Source organism: Silurus aristotelis (assembly GCF_946808225.1).
Source record: "Silurus aristotelis genome assembly, chromosome: 23".
NCBI lineage: Eukaryota > Metazoa > Chordata > Actinopteri > Siluriformes > Siluridae > Silurus > Silurus aristotelis.
Genome location: NC_139596.1, coordinates 6,025,970 through 6,051,556, shown reverse-complemented (window position 1 = coordinate 6,051,556; position 25,587 = coordinate 6,025,970). Strand labels below are relative to the sequence as shown.

The 25,587-nt window shown below is 38.5% G+C and overlaps 1 protein-coding gene across 1 annotated transcript in view; it reads right to left on the bottom strand.

The window, feature by feature from the left end:
- Positions 1-24,117, bottom strand: part of whrnb (whirlin b) — a 91,446-nt gene extending 67,329 nt beyond the window's left edge. Inside the window, exon 1 of the mRNA XM_083526841.1 lies at positions 21,868-24,117. Within this exon, the coding sequence (XP_083382967.1) occupies positions 21,868-22,545 (678 nt within the window). The 5' untranslated portion in view covers positions 22,546-24,117. The remainder of the gene's footprint in view (positions 1-21,867) is intronic.
- Positions 24,118-25,587: the final 1,470 nt, after the last annotated feature.

The window sequence follows — 25,587 nt, the reverse complement described above, 5'->3', positions numbered from 1 at the left end:
TTGTTCAAATCTAATTTTGAAAGGTGAAAGGTGCCTGAGGAATGGAGAAGGAGAGTGCTGGTACTAATTTTAAGAATAAGGGATATGTGCAGACCTGTAGTAACTACAGGGGAATAATGTTGATCAGTCACAGCATGAAGTTATGGGAAAGAGTAGTGGAAGCCCAGCTGAGAGAAGAGGTTACCATCTGTGAGCAGTAGTATGGTTTCATGCCTAGGAAGAGCACCACAGATGCATTATTTGCTTTAAGAATGTTGATGGAAAAGTATAGAGAAGGTCAGAAGGAGTTGCATTGTGTATTTGTGGATTTAGAGAAAGCGTACGATGAGGTGCCGAGAGAGGAGTTGTGTTATTGTATGAGGAAGTCAGGTGTGGCAGAGAAGTATGTTATGTGGTGGTGCAGGACAAGTATGAGGACAGTGTGACGGCAGTGAAATGTGCAATAGGAACGGCAGACTGGTTTAAGGTGGAGGTTGGATTGCATCAAGGTTCGGCTCTGAGCCCTTTTTCTGTTTGCAGTGGTGATGGACAGGTTGATTAACGAGGTAAGACAGGAGTCTCCATGAACTATTATGTTTGCGAATAAAATTGTTATTTGTGGTGAGAGTAGGAGCAGGTTAAGAGGAACTTGGAGAGATAAAGGTATGTGCTGGAGAGAAGGGGAATGAAAGTCAGTAGGAGTAAGACAGAGTACATGTGTGTGAATGAGAGGGAGGGAAGTGGAGGGGTGCGGTTGCGGTTGCAGGTAGAAAAGGTGGAGAAGGTGGAGGAGTTTAGGTATCAACAGTGCGATGTGAAGAAAAGAATGCAGGCAGGGTGGAGTGGGTGGAGAAGAGTGGCAGGAGTGATTTGTGATAGAAGGGTTTCTGCAAAAGTTAAAGGGAAAGTTTTTAAGAATGTGGTGAGACCTGATATGTTGTATGGTTTATGGACAGTGGCATTAACTAAAAGACAGGAGGTGGAACTGAAGGTAGCACAGCTGAAGATGCTGAGATTTTTATTGGGAGTGACGAGGATAGACAGGATTAGAAATTAGTTTGTTAGAAGGACCGCACATGTAAAACCTTTTGGAGACAAGGTGAGAGAGGTGCGATTGAGATGATTTGGACATGTGCAAAGGAGGGGCATAGGGGTACATAGGTAAAAGAATCCTAAGGATGGAGCTGTTAGGCAGGAGGAAAAAAAGAAGGCCAAGGAGGAGGTTTAAGGACGTGGTTAGGACAGGGTAGTATGGTCTGCTCTGGCAACCCCTAACAGGAGCAACTGAAAGATGTTGTTGTTGTTGTTGCTATTGTTGTTGTTGTTACAGTGCCTTGGATAGCTGTCAGGACTCTGCATGCTGGTATGGTTGTATTTGCTGTGGGTGACTATGTAAAATAAAATACAATCTTGCTGTTAATTTGTATCTGTTTTTAGCAAGAATATTTTGGTTAAAATAGGTGGTAAAAACAAAATAAAATTTTATCCCATTGATCTCAGGGATTGAAGCTAAATCTGATCCAACGTTTCCAAGACCTAAAACTATAACAATGATGTACAACATGAAACAAAACAATGCACAAAATTATCCACTCTGACACACAGTGCATCCACTGGACTCTGTGCAGGTAGGAAGAGTTGGATGCATTTAGCTTCAGCAGCAAGAGTGTATATGAGCAGTGGCTATATGAGTGTGATTTGAGAAATCTTAAACATAATACAGGGTGCCAGGGACAAACAGTCTCTCACTCACAGTTTCAGTAATCAGTGGTCCGGGTTACAGTGGATCCGGAGTCTATCACAGGAACACTGAGTAGGAGGCGGGAATACAGTCCAGCTGGTCCATTAAAAGGCACCAGGCACACATGCATTTACACCTAGAGATGTGGGAGGAAAATGAAGAACCCAGTTCTGCACAGACAGTAACCCGAGCTCAGGACAAAACCAGGGACCCTGGCACCGCGAGGCAGCAATGTTACTCATGGCAATTCCGTCATAACCTTCTCATATCACCAGCATAAAAGTCACATTTTATTATTCATCCCAAGTCTAATTATGCGCTCCTTCAGGGCCTTCTCTTCTCCTAGATACACCACACACAGTGTCTAGCTCTGCCATGGTGAACAAGCAGGTCACCACCAGTGTTGGGCAACGTTACTTTTAAAAGTAATGCATTACAATATTGAGTTACTCCCCAAAAAAGTAACTAATTACGTTACTTTTTATGGAAAGTAATGCATTAAATTACTTTTGCGCTACTTTTGCGTTACTTGTATCTCTTTCACGCCTTACAAGTGTAACAGATGTAATATAGATAATTGCCATTAAGAAATAAGTTATATTAAGGCAAAAGACGTCTTAAACATTTAAAATGCTTAATAACTTCTTAGAGAACAATAAGATGATCGACTAACTTTTGACCACAAGGCTGAACACTTTCCAGTCGCTCTTCTGTACACTGCTTTGCAATCTGCCTCGCCGTCAGGAATGTAACTATCGTTCGTGTATATAAGGTTAAGGGTGTGGGCTGCACACCGGTTATGTGGAGGGAGAACATACCTTTCGCTGTCATCACGTAAAATATCGTGCAATTCCATAAATATGACCTCGTCCTCGTCTACATCATTCTCTGCTTCATCATCAGCTTGAAACATTCTGAACAATTTTACAAAGTTTGCGCTATTATCAGTGACCGTGGCAGTTTATCTTCCCACAAAGAGCAAATGAGCTGTTAATTTGCTCTCTATCTCCGCTGCGATGGCATCGTACATGTGTCTTCCACGGAAAACTTTTATTCTGAATAGTCAATAGAGCTGCAGTGGTGGAAAGTCGGCAAAAGTTTTCTATATTTCTGTCTCCATTTCCATATATGCAACATTATATACACACACACACACACACACACACACACACACACACACACACACACACACACATCTGTAGTGCTGTGCTTTGCATGCAGATGTTTTTTTTTTTCACACAAAAAAAACGTCACAATGACTTCTCCGCTTCACTGCGTTAAAAGTAAAGAACTCAAAAAGGTCTATTTCAAACATCACACCAGTAATAGATGTTTTATGCTAAACAAGGTCAGCATTTTATAAAATCCTTTATTTGACCCTTCAGCTTTGCCTTTCAATAACTGCTACTGAAATTACGTTGATCTGATTCGAGAAGACAGGCGCACTCTTCGGAATTTGGGAAAGGAGGCCTTGCTGTACTTTTACCTAAGGTATATGTAGTGTTAAATGGGATTTCACTCTAAACAGGGTGTAGAGGACTGATCGCTTCACTCTGAAGAGAACAGGTAAATGAGCTGTCACTTTTAATCTGCAAAGGAGAGCTGCTCTCCTTTGCTTCACTTTCATTCTTCTGCTTCTGCTCAGATCTTCTTTTCATCCCATCCCTGTTTAGCCTTGGACTGTACCTTAGGTATTTCTTACTGTCAATCATTTTCCTCCAAATTTCTTTATAAAAACAGACAGGTCTATGCTACACAGTCCAAAATAGAAACGACTGTCTGGTAAAAGCTTCCTCTACTCAGTGCAACTGAATATGTATTTAGATTCAGAATTACTGGCACCCTTTCAGAAAATGCACACAAATAAATAAATAATTATATATATATTTTTTATATTAATGCCCAATTAATGCAGAACTCAATTACACTCATTTATTCACAATGTCCTTTCTTTACTCAAATATAAAAAAACAAAACTCTAAATTAAGTCTTAAATAAGTTTTAATTACTAAACATGTATTTTACTGATGGGCCACATTTTAATCGCGATTAAATAATTTAATCGAATAACAGCCCTAATGTGTACTACTATAAAAAAAAATGTTAATTCTATTTGTTCTGTAGACATATTTAAATGTGTGATCAACATTAAGTTTCATGGATACAAATGAATAAGTTTTGTACTGATACCCCCCATTCACCCCCCACCCCCACACAGCAATTTCTAAGTGAGGCGATGCCATTTCTGTGTGCAGTTACATGTGCTTTCTTAGAGTTTTTGGTGAGTAGTTACTGTACATCATTAATGTTTCAGTCAGTTTTTCCCTGTTTGTGAATACTGAAAAACATTTCATTGTTTCAAGTAGCGTTTCACTGTCTATGTTGTGCGTTGGTTCGGCTTGAAAACCTAACAGGCGAATTCGGCAGACATAGTTTGTCATGACATTATTTGTAAAATTTTTTTTCTTCATCAAAAAGATGCTAAACAATTACGGACATTTCGTCCGTTAACCTGCAAGATTTCGAGCTCTTGTGGAGTCGACAAAATCGAACTTGAACACCTGTGAATAGAGTTCCACAGCTTTTTAGTAGTCTGTTTATTGTTCTCGTATTTTCCCATCAAGGGACTGATTGAAAGCATCGAAAACTAGGTGGTTTTCTCACGTGATTGCGGCAAACACTGTCCAGGTAAACCCCTGCGAGTTTGACTCATAGCTTCCACAACGTGCTTCCCGAGGAGCAGGATGACCACAGGTTAGTAAATAAAAAAAATAAAAAACAGAGCCACTTTGAATCATAGGCTTGAAGAAAGCACAAGTGCAAAACTTTACTCTGTGACCTGTTCTTCGTTGATTAGGGTCAATCAACATGTCAAGGTTATTAAATATTGCATATGGATTCACCACCATCATCATTATCATACATCACCATCAGTAATCACCAGAGATTGTCTGTTCATCCTGGAACTTCAGTTCATGTGGAGAAAAAAAAAAGCCTAAAATAGCTAAACAAGATGTATGCATTACAGTTATATAAGAATTATTCATGGAATGTTAAGACAGAAGAAGGTATATGTGTGTTGCCCTGGGTGTCATTTTGACATCTAGTACTACAAATTCTTTGGATTTTTACAAATCTATAAAGTTTTGAAGATTACACACTTAACTAAGCATATTTTTTACATGGAAGCAAATACACAGCAATGACCCCCAAGTAGTTGAGTTAAAGTCAACTAGTCAAGTTTATCTTGGTTTCAGTAATTCATGCTGTTGGACAGGTTGTCTTCAGCAAATTGTTTGTGGGCTTTCTTGTGAGCCAGCTTCAGAAGAAGCTTCCTTTTGGGACGATGACCATGCAAACCAACTTGTTGCAGTGTGCAGCGTATTGCCTGAGCACTGACACATGGACCTTCTGCTTCTGCAACCACTAAAGCAATGCTGGCAGCACTCCTCACTTTCGTTGGCAGCTAATTAGACAATAACATAGGACCTTTTCAGAGGACAGTAAATCTGTACTGCTACACAAGCTGCACATTGACTAAAATATATCCAAGTTTCATTTCTATAGTATTAACCCTTGAGAAAATACTAAAATGTTTGCTGAAATGGGAGGGGTGTACTCACTTTTGTGAGATATTGTACACTAGGTAAAATATTACTCCAGTAAAAGTAGAAGTGTTTCCTTTAAACTTTGACTTGAGGAAAAGTACAAAGGTATTTGCCTTCAATGTAATTTATTATGGATATAATGTTCCTATCATTTTTATTAAAAGACTCTTTGCTTAATCTCAAAACTGAGTGAAAAGACTCTAATGTTACTCTTAACACACCAATCTATTAATAGAATTATATTAATGAGTCAAACACTGATTGATATCTATTACAATTATCATGAGCCCAAAACCTTCTTTTCAACTACTTCAAAAAAATAAGGCCACTGGTGTTGTGGCGAGTTCGAGTCAGGAGTTTCTTCCATCATTTTTTATCCTCAAAATGTTCTGCTTGCTGTTGAACTGATGCTGAACTGTATGTTCGTGTTAAATAGATACCACCAAGCGGCAATCAAAACAAGTTCAAAACAGCGCTCACTGTAGCTTTCAGAGTGCTTGACCATTTATGTTTTTATTCACTCATAAATAAAAAGGAACGACTGCTTTTGCAAAACAGGGTTGAGTAAAAAGTGAGTTATTTGACTTTGAAATGTAGGAACGAATTACACTTACTTCCGTACTGTCCACCACTGGGACTAGATATTTTTACAAAATACAAACTACAGCTTTTAACAATATTCATTATATTCAGCTGCTGCAAGAAATCATGTAAGCCGTGCTGAAATTTGGCTGAACTAAATACAGAGGAAGAGTGGGTTGGATGTAATATAGTAGACCGCTGACCCAGAAAACAGTGAGATAAATATTCACCAGTGATAGCACAATGTGATAGAACTGGAAACACGTCCTCCATAAACATAAATGTTGATGAGTTCTTTGCAGGTTAGTAGCAGTATGATTCAAAGCCAAAACAATTCCACTTTTTCTTGAATGGAAAATATGAGATCAATACTTGGATCGTAAATGCATGATGTCAACCTCACAGGCTTGGTTAAGGTTGTGTGTTCTTCTTGTGTGTAAACGTCGAAACAAAATAGGAGCTTTAGAAAAGTGGGAGCCAGAGACAGAGAAAACATTGATTTGATATTCTGAATGAGTACTAGCCAACCGATCCCCATGGATGACAGGAGACAAAAAAGGAGCGGAGGCACATAACAGTGTCTACAGCGGGCGAAAAAGTTATCTAAACTGTCGTTAAGTTTCACAGCGGAGTTGAAACGTCGCCGTCCAGCTCTCATACTGAAACAAGAGAGACGTGCTCAGGCATTAAAATGATGTCTGGCAACAAGCCAGTCTATCGTCCTGAGCAAATTAATGACTGATAAATAAGAATGTGTTTTGATCAGTGGTGAATGGCAACATAAATGCAGCTTTGTGAAATACTCAATTCTGATTAGTCGAAAAGTGCTTCTTCTTCTTCTTCTTTCGGCTTCTCCCATTATGAGTCGCCACAGCGGATCATCCGTCTCCATACCCCCTTGTCCTCTACATCTGCCTCTTTCAAACCAACTATCTGCATGTCTTCTTTCACCACATCTATAAACCGCCTCCTTGGCTTTCCTCTTTTCCTTCTTCCTGGTGGCTCCATCCACAGCAGTCTTTCACTTTGTCCCCAAAACCTCCTACATGCACGGCCCCTCTAATAAACTAATAATCTTATCCTGTCCATCCTCGTCACTCCCAATGAATTGGTCGGAAAGTTGTTGATCCATTTTCTTAAAATAGATGCAGACAGTAGGTGTGGTGAATTTTATTATCACTTCTCTAGTAACAATTTCTTCACAGTAAAATAAAATTAAGTGACTTTTAATTCAAGTATACTGATAAAGCAGTTAAAATTGTTGTTGTTTTTTTTATATTGAACAAAAAAATACGTACAGTGGAACCTCGAAACTCGCAACATCAACACTCGATAGTTGGCGACTGTTTATTTGGATCCGGATTAACTCGCAAAAAAATCTGAAGCCGCGAAATCTGAAAATTTTGTAAAAGAGTGTGTGTTGTGTTGTGTTTTTTTGTATAATTAATTTCAAGAGAAATTAAAAAAAAAGCCCAGTAGAGGACATTAGACAGGGTTGCTTTGTTTCATGTAGGTTCATAAACTAAAACAAAATGTAAGTAAAGGCAAAGTTTGCGCAGAAAACCACACTCTTTCTATTGCAAGATATGCTAAAATGTGTGTCACTGTTCCCAAATTGCTGTACTACCGGAGGTATAAAACACTTCAGCACATCACATCCTGATTTATCCATGTTTTACAGTGAAGGTTGATTAATCTTGTACCAGGTTTATCTTCAATAACTTTTCCCATTTAAATGCTGAAGTAACTTTTTGGATTTGGATCATTTCTGAACATGGCCCATGCTAAATAATTATTTCAGACTTCAATTTAAATTATATTACTAAGCCCATAAGGGGATCGTAACCTTGCAGGCTGTGTGGGTTCAATAAACGATTTCTTCAGCTAAGCCAAGGATATTTAATAATATCTTTATAAGAAAAAAAAGCTTCTTAATTGAAAACTGTAATTATGGACTTTCGCCACTACACAGTAATTATAAACTTAGAGCCGATGAGCAAGACTGCAAGCATCAAAACAGAACATCTGTTCATTTCAGTACAACAATAAAAACAATCATGCTGTGTGTTGTGTTGTGAGGTTTAAGAATCACCGCCTGCAACAACACACACCACCCAGAAAATAAGCTCTTTGTTGCTAATTAGGCTGAGCTCCATGTAGTTTAAAAGACAGAAAGGAACCTCAAATCTTAATGTGTGCGCCATACCTTACAAACTGCCTGCTTAATTAAATGCTGTTATGAATTATTTAGCTCCTGATGAGAAAAAGAATAGAGCCGATGAATAACTAAGCGCAGCGGTTCCCACCAGGAGCAATGCTCTACACCTCTATTAGCTTAGTGTGGCAACCCAATTAGCCAGAAACAATTAGGCTTAGAGGTACTGGGACAGGAGCTGGATAGGATTCTGCTCCTACTTCTTTACGGCTAATACCATTTTAGTTTGGACTAAATTAAGAACTTGAGAAAGCCTTCGATAAGCAAGTCTATTATAGCATTTGCTCATGCTACTAAATTGGTCTCCCCTGATGTACAGTAAACTTATGGCTTATGAAAACACCACAACAATTACATGAATAAGCTCTTCATGTCATTCAGGTAATACATAGTCAATGCAACAGAAGATCACTTAATGTAATAACTTTAATTTTTAAATACTCAATTTTATTTATGACTTAATTTTACATGAGGGGAATACATAACCATAAGCTAGCATTTTTGTTTTAGCTATTTATATTCCACTACACCATGACCACCCTTGTTATAACATATATAAGGCATTACATTTCATAATATATTTTGTTCTTTACAGGAAACACTAGCTAGCTTTAACTGTAGTGAACTGATTTTTAATTTTTAAAAGGATTTTGAATGGATTTCTATTTATTTGAACTCATATTTAACACATATGTAAAATAAATTCTTGTAGCTGAAGTGGTTGCTTAGTGGTTGAAGCTCTGGGTTACTGATGAGAGGGTTGGGGGTGCAAGCCCTCTTATTGCCAAGTTGCCACCCTTGAGCAAGGCCTGTTACCCTTTGTGCTCCAAAGGTACTGTATCATGGCTGAAGCTAGCTGCCAACATTGCTTGGATAGGTGAAGAAAGAGTTTCACTATGCTGTAATGTATGTACCTTTAGCTCATTTATGATGTAAAATAGTGAAAGAAAAAATGAGCTTTTGCTTGGTTGTTTCTCTTTTTTAGAAGCTAACAGCTAACTACCTGACAATCATGACTAATGACTGTATGTTTACCGTGTATGTGGAATAGTGGAAATACAGCAACAATCTATCAATTAGAAACAGAATTAATAATTTGTGTGTAAATATTTCAGTAAAAACCTGGAGACCAGATTTAAAATGAGCTGCCACTTATTTAAGCATAAAAAGTAATTTTCAGTCCTATGTAATATATACAGTAGGCTTAGGCAAGGGTTAGGAAATGTAATAAAAATAAATCATGCTACATCTACAGGGACTATGAAAAAAGGGACCCTAAACCTCTACAAATTGATATTTTTTCCCTGAAAGCATGATTAATTTCCATTAAAAGTGATATTTGTGAATACTGTGTGCCAAACTATTAGTAATGAGTTGCATTAGTACAACGCATTTTGATAATTGACATATTCACAGAATTAGTGCCGTCTTGCTTAGCACAGGCTGAGGCCTGAGTTCTGACTATGTAGTGGTGAGAATGGCATTAATTACACACAACAAACAATGCCACAATGTGTGTGTGTGTGTGTGTGTGTGTGTGTGTGTGTGTGTGTGTGTGTGTGTGTGTGTGTGTGTGTGTGTGTGTGTAAGTGAGAAACAGTTCTAATGTCGATTCAGTGTTCAAAAACAAGCACACTGCCACCAGCCCACACATACATACAAAAAAAGAGACAGAGAGACAGAGCGAGAAGAGATGAGATGCCTATCATTATTTCCCTCTTGAACACCTTACTATCTCTGACCATTATGTAATCACCCTCTGCTTTAAACTCACACCAATATCTAACATTAAACACAAGCACAGATTCCACTAAAGATAGAAAGAAATTAATATCCGCAGTCATGGAACACTTCAAGATGATCTAATCTAAGAGGATCCTTTAGGAACAGAATTTAGTAAAGGAGCAGATCTGGTGGGTTTATGGTTAAAGAGTGTTTGGTTTTACTTAGAGCTGGGCGATATGTACTATAAATTTAAATTGTTTTGACACAAAATTCGATTTTAATATATATATATATATATATATATATATATATATATATATATATATATATATATATATATATATATATATATATTCATATAGCATCAGTAGTATCTTTCCATCGAGGCCCCTGCTTATTATATGGGATACAGTGGGGAAAAAACAGTGCACGCTATTTTTCCTTTTTTTCCTTTTTAGCCGGTGTTTTGGGGCTGCCGCTGGCTTGTTTAGCTCGCAGTGCCACACATGCCTACCATTCAACAACGTGTTTGTGGTGCTGAAATAAATTAGTCGTGCTGCTTCCTTTAGTTGCCACAAACCTCAGACAATGTTTTACAGCGGGCTGTGGCTGGTTCAACGTCTGAAGTTGCAAATGCAAACCCGAATCATTTCCATACGACTGAAGAAACCGTGCCTCTCTTGGAAACAAGCGCTTTGGTTTCGTCAGAGCACACTGTCATGTTGTATTTCTTATTTCCCAAGTGTGAATAAACAGGAGGCGGGCTTTCTGTGCCAAACCAAAGTGAAACTTTAAAATCGATTTTCGTTTTTCATCCTCGACATAACCCATAAATTCTAATCAATCGATAATAACGATTAATTGCGGAGCTTTAGGTGTTCTGGGATGTATGAAAGGTGTTGAAATTGATGACACTTTAGGAACAGATTGCTCTTCAGCTGACTGGAAACCTTTCTAAACTCACTGCATTCCATACTGCATTCCAGTTTGCAAACAACTATTTAGTTAAAAGTTGTATCCGAGATTAGTATTAGCGTCCCAAATACTAATACTTTGAAATTATGTTTCCAATGGTACTTGGATATTTTATTATTTTAGGAAGTATTTCAAAGTTTTATATCATCAGTCAGCCACAATGGGTCAGGGTCACAGTTTTTATGAACAGTTCTGTATTTAAGTGCCCATAACTGAACAGCACTCCTTAACAATGATGAAATTGTAATGAATGGACAATTGGGGTCACCCAGATGAGGATGAGGATGGGTTCCCTTTTGTGTCTGGTTCCTCTCAAGGTTTTTTCCACATGCCATCTCACAGAGTTTTTCTTTGCCAATGTCACCACTGGCTTGCTCATGAAGGATAAACTTATAGGAAACAAATTTATAAGCACTAAACATATACAATTATACTTTTTAACCCCTTTATCTTTGGGACAATGTGCATTGTTACAAGTGCAATACAAATCAAACTGAACGATATTGTCACTTTTTCAGCTAATATTGCCCACATTGGCTTTTTTGTGATTTGTTTGTTCGTCTGTAGAGGAGTGGTAAATACATTTATATAGTAGAACTTATACAGAGTATAATGAATGAACAAAAAACTAAAATGCCATGAGAAACTTAGGGTGTGTATGTAATGTAATATTCTGTTTGGTTACATGATGGACTAGTATGACCCAGGATCCAGGTATACTCCTGCAACACACTCAAAAAAAAGTATGTACTTGTTCTTCACATAAAGAATATATACATTTAGAGCATAATATAAGTAGGTAAACTGGGTCGCAGCTCGGGTATTTATAGCCCACGCACTTGGTATACCTGCAACACACCCAGAAACCCCTCTCTGCAAAAAATTATATATTTCAGGAGGGTAGCTCTGGCTTCATCATGAAGGACATCAATAGAGTAGCTCTTAGCAGTTTGCCAGCTAGTTGAAATAATGTTGGCAGTGCAAATACATGAATGGCACAGCATGTTTGTTACAAACTTAATTTTTTAATCCTTAAAAGGGGTACACTTTTCTTCTTCTTCTTCTTCTTCTTCTTCTTCTTCTTCTTATTATTATTATTATTATTATTATTATTCTTTCGGCTGCTCCCATTAGGGGTCGCCACAGCGGATCATCCGTCTCCATACCACCCTGTCCTCTACATCTGCCTCTTTTACACCAACTACCTGCATGTCTTCCCTCACCACATCCATGAACCTCCTCCTTGGTCTTCCTCTTTTCCTCCTTCCTGGTGAATCCTCAGCATTCTTTTACCAATATAATTCATGTCCCTCCTTTGCACATGTCCAAACCATCTCAATCTCGCCTCCCTCACCTTGTCACCAAAACATCCTACATGCGCTGTCCCTCTAATAAACTCATTTCTAATCTTGTCCATCCTCGTCACTCCCAACGAAAACCTCAACATCTTCAGCTCTGCCACCTCCAGCTCCATCTCCTGTCTTTTACTAAAAGGGGTACACTTTTGTATAATTAAATTCAATTTCATTCATTTTTATTTGTTATGCACTTTTAATAATGAACATTGTCTCAAAGCAGCTTTACACAGATAATGTAGTGATAAAAATGTTCTTTATAAGTAAGTTTGTCCCTTATGAGTGAGCCGGTGGCGACTGTGGCAAGAAAAAAAACTAGATGGCATAAAGAAGAAACCTTGAGAGGAACCAGACTCAAGAGGGAACCCGTCTTTATCTGGGTTGCACCGAATGTCTATTTATTACATACAGTACAGACCAAAAGTTTGGACACACCTTCTCATTCAAAGAGTTTTCTTCTTTTTTATGACTATGAAAATTGTAGAGTCACACAGAAGGCATCAAGGGCTATTTGACCAAGAAGGAGAGTGATGGGGTGCTGCACCAGATGACCTGGCCTCCACAGTCACCGGACCTGAACCCAATCGAGATGGTTTAGGGGTGAGCTGGACCGCAGAGTGAAGGCAAAAGGGCCAACAAGTGCCAAGCATCTCTCGGGGAACTCCTTCAAGACTGTTGGAAGACCATTTCAGGTGACTACCTCTTGAAGCTCATCAAGAGAATGCCAAGAGTGTGCAAAGCAGTAATCAAAGCAAAAGGTGGCTACTTTGAAGAACCTACAATATGACATTTTTCAGTTGTTTCCATATATAATTCCACATGTGTTAATTCATAGTTTTGATGCCTTCAGTGTGAATCTACAATTTTTTATAGTCATGAAAATAAAGAAAACTTTTTGAATGAGAAGGTGTGTCCAAACCTTTGGTCTGTACTGTATATATACGATGTTGCGGGTGCAGTGATGGTGATCAGAAGCAAACTATAGTCCTGAGTCAATGTAGTAGACTGTTGACATTAACTACAGTCCAAATCCATCCTCAAACTCCCTTTCTATAATCTGAGGTAAAGTGCATGTTGTGTTTTTGTAACTCTACCATCGTGCTGCTTGTCACTACAGCATTACTGATCTACAATGGTACATTGAAATGTTGAATGTGACTTTAAAGCCCACTCCTTAAGAAAACTGATAGTCAGCATATTGTCTAGTTAGCAAAAAGTGAGACCAGATAGTATATACCCTAATTCAAACTCTTGCTATGTTTTGTCACTTGCCTTCTTCAGAACCTGTCTGCTGATTCTCTCTGAAGAAAGATTGTAATGTCTCTCAGAAAAGAAAAAAGAAAAAAACTATTTCTAGGATATGATGTATAATTTGCAGGCATCGGGGACGTGCTATAAATATGCAAGAGATGAGGAACGTCCAGGAGGGATGTAAAGGTGCTTTATATTTATCACATGTACTTTACAGTACAGCGATGTTAAGAAGCTGGGGTCAGACATAATACGGCGCCCCTGGAGCACTGACGATATTAACGGTATTGACGATACGAGTGCTTGAACCCCTGGCCTCCTGATCAGTAACCTTGAGCCTTAACCACTAAGTTACCACATTCATAAAGTTATCCAATCTGTCAGTGTGATGTAGCAGCAGAACCATATATAAAATTATGCACATACAGGTCGAAAGCAAAAGTAAGAACAAATGGAAATTCTCAGTGATTCTGATTGTAGCATGGTTGTTGGTGTCAGACAGGATGGATTAAATATTTACATAAATCGCTGATCTCATGAGATAATCATATACATGCAGCATATATATTATCATATACATGTAGCATATTATATATATATATATATATATATATATATATATATATATATATATATATATATATATATATATATATTTATTTATTTATTTATATTTATTTATTTATATTTATTTATTTATATTTATTTATTTTGGCTGACAGGTGTTGAGGAACCCAATGTGCTATTCTGCGCTTGTAGACGATTCAACTTAAGGCTCAATGTGTTGTGTCCTGTGATGCTTTTCTGTTTATTGCAGTTGTAAAGAATGGTTATTTTAGTTACTGTCAGTTTCCTTTCTCAGTTTTTATTTTTCAGTTATTTTCCTCTGACCTCTCTCTAGAGAGCTCCAGATGTTTCCGCCTGAAGAACTCGCATATATAGGATTTTTTTCACACCATTCTTGCTACACCAGACACCAGACCTCTACTGTTTCTGGAACCCATCAATGTCACAAAGAAAGCTATATTTCTACATTGCAAGAATGAGAGGTTATCCCTAATAATTGAACACTTGTACAAAACAAAATATTTTGCACACACACACACACACACACACACGCACGCAAGCACACACACACACACACACACACACACACACACACACACACACACACACACACACACACACACACACACACACACACAGCATCTCTACAATTCCTACCCTGAATTCACCAATAAATAATGATCATTTCTTGTAGAAAATAATTATGTTTCCAAAGGGCTTGCTTATTTTGACATGCTGGTTATGTGAGAAATTATTTTTGCAGTACATAAACATGGCGCATGGTACATAAACATGGTACATAAATGTTTCCATGTTCTACTTCAGCAACAAATCACACAAACATCACAGTGAGCAAATGCAAATTAAAATCCTTCTTTGCTGTTCTTTCACTCTCCTCACTTCTGCAAGCTGGCCTGATCCATTGACAGAAGGAGCTGCTACACTGAGTAGCCTGCTTTAGCACACTTAAATTTTTTCTTCAACTTCAAACTATTTTTTTGTTTCTTATTATTTCTTTTCTCAGCATTGTACTGCAACCAGCACATGAGCAAGATTAATACCTGGAATGGTCATCATTAATGCTGGTCCCTCAAATGATCACTAGCACTAGCATTAGTCATTAATCATTTTGTTAATATAAGAAAGATTCACACACACAATCACACACACACACAGACTCTACAATTTTCATAGTCATGAAAATAAAGAAAACTCTTTGAATGAGAAGGTGTGTCCAAACTTTTGGTTTGTACTGTATATATATATAATTGGCATGAGGCTTGGGAAATAAAATGATTAATGAATGGCACCTCTTTTCTTCTCAAGCATTTATTTACAAAAACTGCTGCCCTCCTGGGGGAGTGGTGGCTCCAGCGGTTAAGGCGCTGGGTTGCCGATCGGAAGGTCTGGGGTTCAAGCCTCGGTATCGCCAAGCTGCCACTCTTGGGCCCTTGAGCAAGGCCCTTAACCCTCTATGCTCCGGGGGTCCCTTGCGAGGGAAATATCAAGGTCCGTGACGTCGTAGTGACGTGGGGCCGCCTTCCCATGGGCTCACCACCTGCAGGAGGGACCGTAAAGGGACAGTGCTTAGACTGCTGCCCCCGCGACCCGAATTACGTATAAGCGGGAGAAAATGAATGAATGAATGCTTCCCTCCTGATATAATCATATGACTTATCACTGATTCTATACAGTGCAACCTCAATACTCGTGGGGGTTACATATTATGACCCCTCGCGAGTAACAAAAAATCGGGAGGGTTTGACTCTCTCCTTTTGATGGTTCCTTTTTCAAGGGGAATTGTACATCTATTGTACTGTAAACTCAACAAAAATTGTGAATTTCTTGTCATAAATGTTTTATTTACTACTTTAAATGAATAATAATAAATTAGTTTTTTCAAACATTTCTAATTAATTTACTAGTACAAACTCTTTTTTAAAATGTTGCTCCAAACTTTCTAGCCACTTGCGGCTTCATCGCAAACTATCAGATTTTTTATTTTACATGATTTATATATATATATATATATATATATATATATATATATATATATATATATATATATATATATATATATAAATCATCAAATTTTACATATCAAATAAAATATGCTGCATGTATATGATGGTCTTTGCTTAAGCCTGTAGTTTAGAGTAAAGATTCCTGTTCTGGACTGACAAGTGTGGAGGAAAAACAATGTGGTTTTCTGCCCATTCACCTCAAGGCTCAATGTTGTGTATCACTCGGTTTCAGTAGAAACGTTGTCTCATTTCACTGTTTACTGCGTCAGCTATTTACGGTTGAACTGACAATAAAAGCTTCTTGACTTAAGTTTGATGACAGTGATGTAGTGAGCCATCTTATATCCCAGTGTTCCTTTATGTCTGTGTTACCTTTTGGCTCTCCCTTACAGTTATGCAGTGAAAGCTACAGTAGTCCCTACTTGCACTTAAATCATGCTGCACCATGTCATTAACTATATATTAAATAGCAATAATGATAACTAATAATGCATTTTTTCTCTCTCCCTGTCACCTTCTCTAATGTCTCTAATGCTCTTTCTCTTCCACTCTCTCTATCAAGTTAAACATGATCCTGTCTCTTTCTTTTTTTTTGGACCTGCTTGATTCATCCTGATGCTCTTCCTCTGAATGAAGCTTTCTAGACCTGCTGAGAATGGTTCCACCTGAACAGTCTAAAGATCCATGAGGTTACTGTGGTGGGTTAAACTCATGAAACTCATAAAGAGGGATTTGGACCGCAATTAATAAAAACAATCTACCACAGGGGGTTAAAGCTGCAGTTGCAATTAACAGTGTAGCATTCAAGTATCTATCAGTGAACAATTGATAACATCAATAATGAACTATCAGAAATGTATATTTGGTGTTTCTGTTATCTACCTAGATATGGATGTTTTCACTTTTAAACCAGGTTCCTCCTAATGTTACATTTTCATACCATCTCAGGTGTTTTTTCCTGACATTGACAAGAATTTATTAGAAATTTAAACATTTTACATTTACATACGTTATGTATTTATTTCTGTGAGGCTCTTTTGGGACAATATCCATTTTCCTTAACAAAAAAAATGAATTGAATATCTTGTTTATGCTTATGAACACACAATTTTTGTTCATCTTTTGAAATGCAAAGAAAAAGATGTTTGCATATATAAATGTAAAGTGCACTGAAAGTATATTGAAAGTGTCAAATAATTATTTCCCCACACTGTGGACACATTCACACACAACAGGAACAAGAATACTTAGAGGAAAATCACATAGAGTAGATCAATATGTCTTTTGCTCAGAATCAAACTGGGCTCTTGAAGTTATGTCAGAAATGCTACTCGATAAATTAGTACCTGATAAAATAAGTTCTAATAAACTGTAAGTCTGTAAATAATGTACTGTATTTCTACCTACATCACGTACAGTATTATACTTTAGAACACATTGCATTATGGGCATTTATTTGCTCATTTTAAAGTTCTAGAAGCTTCTATTTTTGGTTGATACTTAAATAAACAAAAGTGGTTGGAGATTGTGTGTGTGTGTGTGTGTGTGTGTGTGTGTGTGTGTGTGTGTGTGTGTGTGTGTGTGTGTGTGTGTGTGTGTGTGTGTGTGTTATGTGTGTGTGTGTAGTTTATAAGCTTTTGAGAGCTTCGATTAGGTTTTCCCTGTGACGAGGATAAATGGGTGTAAAAGTCCATCATCTCTGGAGCCTGTTTTTATTCATAGATCTATTTTGTGTCCTCAAATAGTTTGAACTTGCTGACTGTTTAGGTTTTTGCATTTTGGCAGGTTCTGAGTAAACAGGTCACTCTGTTCTCAACTCTTAAACCACTAACACTGAGATATTTCATCTGTAAAAGTTACCACATACTGCATGATCTGATTAATCAAAGCATAATATTTTCCAATTAATACTTGTTCTTCTTTCTAAATATATACTGTTCTAAATATCAAAATGATGCTACCTGTTATTATTTAATGCTAAGTTAATGGTATAAAAGGCAGTAACTGCACTATCCCACATTGTAAAAATGCAATACATCACTGTAAGAAACACAGTTTAATACTGTAAATTACATGATATCAAATACTGTATTTGTTAATAACTGTACAATACTGTAAATGCAGATTACAAGAGTAACAGACACACTTGTGTGCCTGGCAAGTAGTCCTGTCACAATAAGTGCTTGGCAACCCACCTTCCATATTTACTTCAATTTTACACCACTACTTTTTACAGCGCAACAACTAAGAATGATGTGGGATTGTGTGTTTTGTTACGCCCTTATGTACTGAGATATCTTACTAAATCACAAAGGGAACTAGTGATGAAGCTCCTGAAAGCCAATCTGAGCATACCCAATTTATTCTTGGATGAAAAAGAACTAATTTTGTCTTAATTCTGTTCAGTGATACAAATGAATTCCCAGTCTGACATGCATTCAGGTTAAAAATGTGCTCTTGGCACCACAAAAGGTGATATTACTTGCAATTATATATTCATAAAGTCTAAAAGGGCAAGGGGCAGAGATTCAAGTCCCTGTTAAGGTATGAGTGTATACATTTCTGAGTGTATCACTTTGGATTGGGTTTTAGAGCTGATTTCTCATGCTTTACAAACAAGCCCATTCAATGTTACGTTTAAGTTCAATTATCCAAATATAGGAAATTAGTTATGAAAACTAAAAACAGGGTAGTAAAATATAAAAACTGGGAGAAGGAACAATCTAGAAGAGCTGCCAGCCTGTGTTTACTTGGTCATCAGGTGGCTAAAAGAAAGAAAATACCAATTGTATTCCTGCAACTCAATCACTGGGCATGAGACTTAACCCCCTCTTACCCCTCATGGCTATGTAACAAGCAGCTCTTGCTTTAACAAGTTCTTTAGACAAAATCAGTGCACAACTGAAGAAAAAAAAATTACCTCTTAAAACCTTTTTGACATGTTGTACATGCAAGAGAGGATTTTAGTGACACTGTGTTTCAGGTATAATGGGACGATTTTATGTGTCCCCAGTGAAGAATCAAGAAATTACTGCACAGCCAGATTCCTGTTTCCTCTCTGCCTCTCTTTCATTCTATTCACACATGCTCTGAAATGTTTTCAGCTGCTGCACAGATTAAGCTTTCCAGGAAGAAAAACGAGTATGTAAAGCACACAGGCAGAGAAAAAAGTCTGAATGAATGAAAATTCAAATGCAGTTGCGCATCCCAAAAGCAGGAACTTGTGATTCAATATCTTTGTGGTGAAAGTGGTGAAGCAGCAGGACTTTGTTGAACTTAAAGGGCTACGTTTCTACATCAGCGTAATTTGCTGATGTATATTAATGAGCTGGTTAGCAAATTTGTTCCTCTTTGCAGGTACTGGCTATCTATTATACTGACTAATTGTAATAAAACTGAATATTTATAACTACATCATGGAATGAATGTTCAAAGTTAATTACAGTTAGACAAGTTAGAAATTCAACTCGGTAATATGTGACCCACTTCTTGTTTTCCCACAAAGCTTTCAATTTAATAGTATTTCTAAGTGAACGAAATACAGACACAGATACATTCTGTCCATCCCACAATGTGTCAATATCTGTAATAGTAAATATTATATTACATTGTAACCTTTGTGCAACTGATCATTCATTTCATATATATAGCAGACCTGGGCAAACTACGGCCCGCGGGCCACATCCGGCCCTCTGTACGTCCCTGTCCGGCCTGCGTGAGGCCAATCATAAATTACAGGGATGCACCGAAAATTTGGCCACCGGAAAATTTTCGCCCGAAATACCTAAATCACCGAAACAACACGACAGAAACACAATTGTAATGACGCAATAAAAAAGCGCAGCCAGCACACGGTTATCTGGATAAGAGCAACATGTCTTCGGTGTAAGGAAAGAGATTTGCAAAACATGCAATGCTGAAATTTAAAGAGGGGGTGTATCTGCAAAGAGTTTCTCCACATCGGGTTTAATTTATCACCTGAAATCCAAACATCCCGATTGCCATTCTAAATATGAGAAGAACGCAGCGCAGAAAAGTAGTCAATCCGAGCATGCGCACTCCGTCTGTAGAGGACGTTTTTGAAAAGGCAGGAAAGTTTTCCAGTGATGGTGCAGAGGCAAAAGGCATAACACAAAAAATGATGGAATTCATTGCCTCAGATCAGTGGTCGCCAGTGGATCGAAAGGTTGATCTTTGAAACATTCCCCGTGGATCCTGAAAATAATAATTATTATAATATAATATTTATTACACGGCTCTTCCATTCACTTGAATGGGCTTCCAAACGTTTGGCGGTCAATTATTTTTGTTTAACAGACCCGTTGCTAATAATAATTGACCGTTGCCTGTCTGTCAATACTATGAACGGTAACAAATAAATAACAATATATAATAATAAATAAAAAACTTTTGTAATTTATTTATTCTTTGAATTGCAATGCATTGATTTTAGTGAGGTTAGTACACACTCACAGCCATAAATGCAATGGTTCTAATAATTGACAATCTTTTCTTTCGGTTTTGGCCTTGGTTTCCTCATTTTTGGTTTTTGGTTTCGGCCAAGAATTTTCATTTCGGTGCATCCCTAAAATATTATCGTTGGTGTGGCCCTCTGACACATTTCGGGTTTCTAATGTGGCCCCTTGCAAAAATTCATTGCCCACCCACATATATACAGTACATGTGTGTGTGTGTGTGTGTGTGTGTGTGTGTGTGTGTGTGTGTGTGTGTGTGTGTGTGTGTGTGTGTGTGAAAATAATAAAATCATCTTTACTTCATTACATTTGTATAGTAAGGGAATAGATATGCACAGCCAGTTGCAAGACGAAATCTATTAACGCACTCTTTTTGATATGTTAATGTTTCTATAGCAACAGCTCATTCATGAACACTTGTATGGCAGAAGCTTCACATAATACAAGACTAATAATAACATGTGGTCCTATTCAAACTATATAAACTATAAATGTTGATATGGTAAAGCATGCTGTAAGGAGAATGTTTTAAAACATTTCAGTCTGAAAGTCTTTTGGAACAGCCAGGACACGTTCTCCCCTTTAGAGACAGCTTAATGATTTCTGGTCTCTCGGGTAACATGACGTGGGAAACGTTAGTCTTATTAAGTTCAAGTAAGAGACAAAAAAGAGAGGCTGGTGAGGGAATCTGAGTTCATAGCTGTTTTACAACTTTAAACGTAACTATTAATTGATACAAATCTTCTCAATCCATTCATTAATAAATGTAATATGAAAGCTGCAGTGAAATGAAAGTAAAAGAGCATTTTGGGTAATGCTAATTCTGTAAGCAATGGGGAAGTGGTAGCTCAGTGGTTAACGCTCTGGGTTATAGATCGGACTCTTGGAGGTTTAAGCAACACCAAGCTGCCGCTCTAGGACCCCTAGAGTAAGGCCCTTAACTCTCTGCTGTGTTGGTACTGCATCATGGCTGACCCCAGCTTTCTTATAAACTGGAATATGTGAAAAATAATTTCACTGTGCTGTAATGTACTTGTGATAAGAAATTGTCTAGTATGTACTACTTTATTTTGTTTTTTTACACACATTACAATAAAGATGTCCCTTAACCAACATCTACACATACAGCATAGCGACTCTGATCACTGATAACTTCCAGTGATATGATTTACAGTGAGTGGTGGAGACTAAACTAAAGCAGGTGAAGTATGATCATAAAATCTGGAACTCCTTGCAGAGATTAAAAACGCTGTATGCATGAATGCACCTTCAGGGCATCCAAACTTACAGAAGTTTCTGTGTGTAGATGCCGCCATGTTTCACATACACAGACACACACAAGAACACAGACACACACACACTTCTCTGACCTTGACAGCCTCTCCATGGGTGACCCGGTCAAACACCACGTCATTGACTCTAACGATTTGGTCTCCCACGCGGAGTCCCTCTCTTTCTGCTGAGGAGCCCGGCTCAACCAGAGACACGTAGATGCCCACGCCGTGCTCCGCGCCGCCGCGGATGCTGAACCCGAGACCCTCGTGGCTCTTGGTGCGTTGCAAGGTCACGTGACGCGTGTCGTCTTGCGCTGTCCCTCCGGCCGCGGTGCTGAACTCCGCCGAGAGCGCGAAGCGCACGGAGGGCGGGCGCACGTGGGCGCTCGTTGCGGCGTTCGCTTGGTTTTCCCCCGCAGAACGATGTGCGTCCACGTCGGACGTAGGCGGCTCTGTTTTCAAGTACAGGCCCTCGGACGTGTACTGGTCGAACAGCAGCTGGTCGGCGCGGGGGAGCACAAGGCGCAACATCGGCAGCAGTTGGCGTTTGCCGGGCGTATCGAGGATCACTCTGAGCGTCTGCACCAGGTCGTAGACGTTGCGCTTGGCGTGGTACGCGCTCAGGCAGTGGGCGAACTGTTCGCGCTCGGGCTCGCTGAGCAGCACGTGCAGAGAGTCGTGCAGCCGCTGGACGTTCACGGAGAGAGCGCGACTGCCCGAACCCACGAAGTTCGCCCGCGACTTGAACGGCACGCGCTCCAGCTCCGAGCTCATCGCGTGCGCGCGCCTAAAACAGACACCGATTCCCTATACGGTGCACCAGTAAGAGCCAAATGCAGGAGCAGTCCGAAAGTCACACGAAGCTCAGTGTCCAAAGATTCAGAATACTCAGAGTGCACTTTGCAGTGTGGAGGGAACACGGAGCAGGGGGTCATTTCGGACACGATGCGGAACAGAAGCGCTCACATCTCGGCATGATGCGACTCGTGCTGCGCTTCGTCTCCAGTCTCAACCGTTTTACAAAATACTACACGAACTGCAAAGGAACCTACAAGACTTTAAAAGGCAGTAGGTAGTAGTTTGTTTAAGATCTTACACTCATTACACAATGCAGAGTGAATTCTGATCATATTCTCATCATCAAATCGAACAAATGGATAAACCAGGTTTATAAGGTCAGTATTGGGTGATTATTACACCACCAAAAAAAAAATACAAAAAATACAAAAAAACAAACCGATCACCTGATCACACTGATCACCTTTTTTTTAGTCGGGAACCGAATTATATTTTACAATAGATCCATATAATAATACTAATAAAAAAAAATATTATTAATAAAGTGAAACGATCACTGGGTATAATGTAAAGATTACTTACTTTACCGATAATAGATGCCTTTACGCCTTTACGCAAAAGTTTCCCAGATTATTTTAATAACTTTAACGACACAAAATAAAACTCTGCGAAATATTTTATAAAGTGTTAATTATAGGAGCTGGAGGCTGAAAGTTGCTGAGAAAAGCCATACGATCCCGAGAGAAAGAAGAAGAAATCCAATCCCGTCAATTCAATCTATAAAAGAGCCGCAAACCGGTACAGAACTTCCCCCCCGTGTTCCCCGTGTTCAGCACTGAAGAGCGCACCGGAACCGGAGAGCGCGCGCCCACTTGCCCCACGCGCGCTCGTACCCCGCGCTACTTCTCTCCTCCATAATACGAAGCCGGAGGAGCGGCGGCGGCTCGCGCAGATCCACAGGAAATGACGACCACGTATCCTAGCGACCAAACGAACACTACACAGTATGAGCAAGAAAAAAAATATATAAATATAAACGGAACCCTTTTGGAGCACGTGGCCGAATCCGGATTAACTTTGCACTCCCTAGGCATGTGCACTACATAGTGGATGAGATTCTGACTTCCAACGCGTCCATAATGCGCACTTTGTGTCAGAGGCGTTTAAGATTGAGCCTGAGTTATTTTTAGATCCTCAAGGTTTACCTCGGGAATGACGCGCATCGGGTCTTAAATGGCCTCGATTACGCGATTGATCCAGATTTAGTCACACACAAATAATAAAAAATAAAAAACATTATATATATATATAAAGAACTCATTAGCTTACGAGTGTACAAAAGGACACAGGGAGATAAAATGGAGGCAGAGAATAAAGAGAAAAAATGGATTTAATAAATCATTTACATATGTAAAGAATGCAATCAACTATTAAATACTATTTAACTACATTTTAATTCAATTCAGTTTTATTTGAATAGCACTATTAACAGTGGACGTTATCCTAAAGCAGCCTTATAGAAGATAAATAAGTTCTAAAATATGACTTTCTATGTTAAGTTTATCCCTAATGAACAAGCCAGTGGTTACTGTGGCAAGGAGAAACTGCCTGATGATGAAGAAATCTTGAGAGGAACCGATCCTCATCTGGGTGGCACCAAATGTCCATTCATTACAGTTCCATCATTGTTGAGGTGTGCTGTTCAGTGATTGGTGCTAAAATGCAGAACAGTACATGCCAACTGTGTTCCTGTGTAGTAGACTGTTTATATTAACATTTAAAGGCTCTGGCATGGAGGAGTTGGTGTTGGATCTATGACGATCTCAAATGTTAAGCCTGGTTCCACAACGCCAACTAATTGTATAAGACTGTAGAAAGGATATTACTTATAATCACACACACTCTGGTACTCATGGTAGTTCTCACTCACTCAGTGTTTTATATTATTTTAAGATTTATGATATCACCCAAATGAGAATGGGTTCCCCTTTTGGGTCTGGTTCCTCTCACGGTTTCTTCCTCATTCGTTTCTTCCCTAGGGAGTTTTTTCTTGCCCCAGTCACCACAGGCTGCTCATTAGGGATAAAAAACACATCATTTACTTTACATTTACACTTAATTGGGTCCCTGGTGGTCTAGTGGTTAGGCTGCGGCGCTCACCGCTGCGGCCCGGTTTCGATCCCCGGTCAGGGAACCAACCCCAGCCACTCTTAGTGCCGGTCCCAAGCCCGGATAAATGGGGAGGGTTGCGTTAGGAAGGGCATCCAGCGTAAAAACATGTGCCAAATCAAACATGCGGATGATCCGCTTTGGCGACCCCTAATGGGAGAAGCCGAAAGAAAGGTTTTTTTATATTTATGTTACATTTAATTCTTAAGTTCTGTAAAGCTGCTTTGAGACAATGTCCATTGTGAAAAGCGTTATAGAAATAAACTTAAACTTGAACTAGAACTTGAATTACATTTCAACTCCATCCTCAAATTTCTGGAGTTGCTCAGTAACTTCATGGATCTTTAGGCTGTTTATGTGGACCCATCCTTAGCAGCACAGAGTGGTCTCCGATTGAAGATAACTTCATTTAGACCTAGAGTGAATCAGGCAAATCTGGAAAGTAAAAATGGACAGGATTGATTAGCACTGAAACCTCGGAAGTATGAGTCTAAATCCACCCCTATTTTATTCCCTTTTCAGATTGAATTAGTTTATCAGAGATGGCTGAAAAGTTTTGTTGCTGTTTTCAAACTGATTACAGCAGATGTGAGTTTTTCTTTTGGTCATGACATTGTTTTTTTTATTATTATATATCATATTTTGGGAACTGGCAGTGATCCATCTTTCTCCTCCTGACAAGTCCTTTCCAAAATAGTGTGTAGTCAAGGTTTTATTAACCAGTACAACCAAGGTCAAGTCCCTCTTTTAAAGTATTTATTATTTATCCATTATTTATTTATTTATTTATTTATTTATTTATTTATTTATTTATTTATTTATTTATTTATTTATTTATTTATTTATTTA